The sequence below is a fragment of the Condylura cristata genome, unplaced genomic scaffold, assembly GCF_000260355.1.
Source record: "Condylura cristata isolate star-nosed mole 26May11 unplaced genomic scaffold, ConCri1.0 scaffold00108, whole genome shotgun sequence".
NCBI classification, from domain to species: Eukaryota; Metazoa; Chordata; class Mammalia; order Eulipotyphla; family Talpidae; genus Condylura; species Condylura cristata.
The window spans coordinates 57,248-59,313 of record NW_004567209.1 but is presented as its reverse complement, the minus strand read 5'-3'; the positions used below and the strand labels follow the sequence as shown (position 1 = coordinate 59,313).

General features: G+C 67.5%; 2 protein-coding genes across 2 annotated transcripts in view; one reads left to right on the top strand and one right to left on the bottom strand.

Moving 5' to 3' along the window:
• LOC101632842 (dnaJ homolog subfamily A member 4-like) overlaps positions 1-2,060 on the top strand; it is a 4,603-nt gene extending 2,543 nt beyond the window's left edge. The window contains exons 2-3 of the mRNA XM_012734922.1: positions 54-299; positions 565-2,060. Of these exons, the coding sequence (XP_012590376.1) occupies positions 54-299; positions 565-1,043 (725 nt within the window). The 3' untranslated portion in view covers positions 1,044-2,060. The remainder of the gene's footprint in view (positions 1-53; positions 300-564) is intronic.
• LOC101632617 (WD repeat-containing protein VIP3-like) overlaps positions 1,910-2,066 on the bottom strand; it is a 37,338-nt gene continuing 37,181 nt past the window's right edge. The window contains exon 6 of the mRNA XM_012734921.1: positions 1,910-2,061. Coding sequence (XP_012590375.1) covers positions 1,910-2,061 — 152 coding nt within the window. The remainder of the gene's footprint in view (positions 2,062-2,066) is intronic.

The window sequence follows — 2,066 nt, the reverse complement described above, 5'->3', positions numbered from 1 at the left end:
CCCCCGGGTGGGCGAGCCACGGCCCCGGTGGCCTGCGAGCCGCCGTGCCCCAGGCTCCCGCTCGCCCCCAGGCGTCGGCGGGAAGAAGGGGTCGGAGGAGAAGTGCCCGCTGTGCCGCGGCCGGGGCGTGCAGGCGCACGTGCAGCAGATCGGGCCCGGCGTGGTGCAGCAGATCCAGACCGTGTGCCTGGAGTGCAAGGGCCGCGGCGAGCGCATCAGCCCCAAGGACCGCTGCGAGGGCTGCGGGGGCGCCAGGGTGACCCGTGAGAAGAAGCTCATCGAGGTGCACGTGGAGAGAGGTGAGGCTGCCCCGAGGCCCAGCGACCCCCAGCGACCCCCGGAGGGCGCTTCCCACCTCCGTGCCCGCTGTTCCCCGGGAAGTGTGCGCTCTCAGCTGCGTGCCCGCGGGAGCTTGAAGGGAGACTGGTGCGGGCACATCCGCACCCCAGACGGCCCAGCACGTCCAGGGCTGCTTGTTTTAAGGCACAGCCGCGCCCCCCCCAGGGCCGCCCCGCAGCCGCGTCGACCAGGTCTCGGCTAACCGGGGGGGCTGCTGTTCCGTAGGGATGAAGGACGGGCAGAAGATTGTGTTTCACGGAGAAGGCGACCAGGAGCCCGAGCTGGAGCCGGGCGATGTGATAATTGTGCTTGATCAGAAGGACCATAGTGTCTTTCAGAGGCGAGGCCACGACCTGATCACGAAAATGAGAGTCCAGCTTTCTGAAGCCCTCTGTGGCTTTAAGAGGACGATAAAGACGCTGGATGACCGGACCCTCGTCATCACGTCCCGGCCAGGTGAGCCCCGCTCCTCACCCCCCCCACGCTACCGCCGAACCCCGGTGAGCTGCAAGGGCGTTAGAGACGTGTCTTATTTATGCCTACAAGAGCTGGGGTGCAGGGCAGAGGTCAGGGGTGAGTGTGCCGGGAGGGGGCAGACCACTCCGCAGAGACAGAGGGGAGCAGAACAGGTGGGTCCGCTGAGACCCCCCGCCGAGGGGGCAGCCGGGAGACGGGGGTCAGCACGCCCATGGGTCACTCCCTGAGACTGACCCCGGCACCCCCAGAGGCCCCAAAGACTTGCTAAGAGCATGTGAACCTGAAAAAAACTTATGTGGACATTTATTACACGCCGGTGAAATACAAATTAATCTCAACAGTGCTTTCCGCTGGCAGAAAACATCACACACCCTAACACGTACACAGGAGACACACAGACGCACGGACAGAGACACGGACACTCAGGGACAGTCAGGCACACCGACAGGCGCACAGACGATGCAGACTTCCCCGCCCGTCACAGGCCGGTTACGCCCTCAGGCCGCCAGTCGCGCCCATGTCGTGAGGGGCACTGGGACACTGGAGTCTTGTGACCCGCGCGTTGGCAAGTGGCGCTTTCCCTTCTGAGGAGAAACTTCTCCCGGAAATCTGTTTTTAGCACAGAATTTTGGGTCCTGGAAAAGCCACGGCGGGAGCCTGACCCGAGCTGCTGGGCGCCGAGCGTGAGGGCCGGCTGGGCCTCTGGCCCTCGGCTGGGAGGCCACCCCGTCCCTGGGGTCCCCGCCCGGGGCGAAGCGGGTGCTTCGCTCCCGAGCTGTGGGGTCTAACGCGGGACCCTAAGATCTGCATGAAGCGTCCCACAGAGGTGCCTGTCAGCACTCAGGTCCCTGGCAAGACGGTCACGGCCGGGCAGGCCTGCGGGAGGCCCCCCCCACCTGCCCTACTGCACCTGAGTGGCCGACCGGCCTGTGCCCAGACTCCCGGCCCAGCAGGGCCTCTGTCCGGGGCAGCGGCCTCCCTGGGAAGCCTCCGCGGACCTCCTGGGCCTGTCAGGACGGAGCCCTGCCCAGGAGCCCGTCACGCCAGCACTGGGGGAGGCAGGGCCGGGCCACCGGCTGGCCAGCGCGTCCCGTCACGGGGTGGGGTCCTCTCGGCAGCCCCAGGGAGGCGCCGGGTTTAGGCCGGGGGGCGCTTGGGGACGCAGCGCCCGCGGTGCCGTCAGTCGAGCTGACAGCCGGACACGGTGCACACCCGGGGCGGGCGGTCGCCCCCGAGAAACCTCAGCTGAG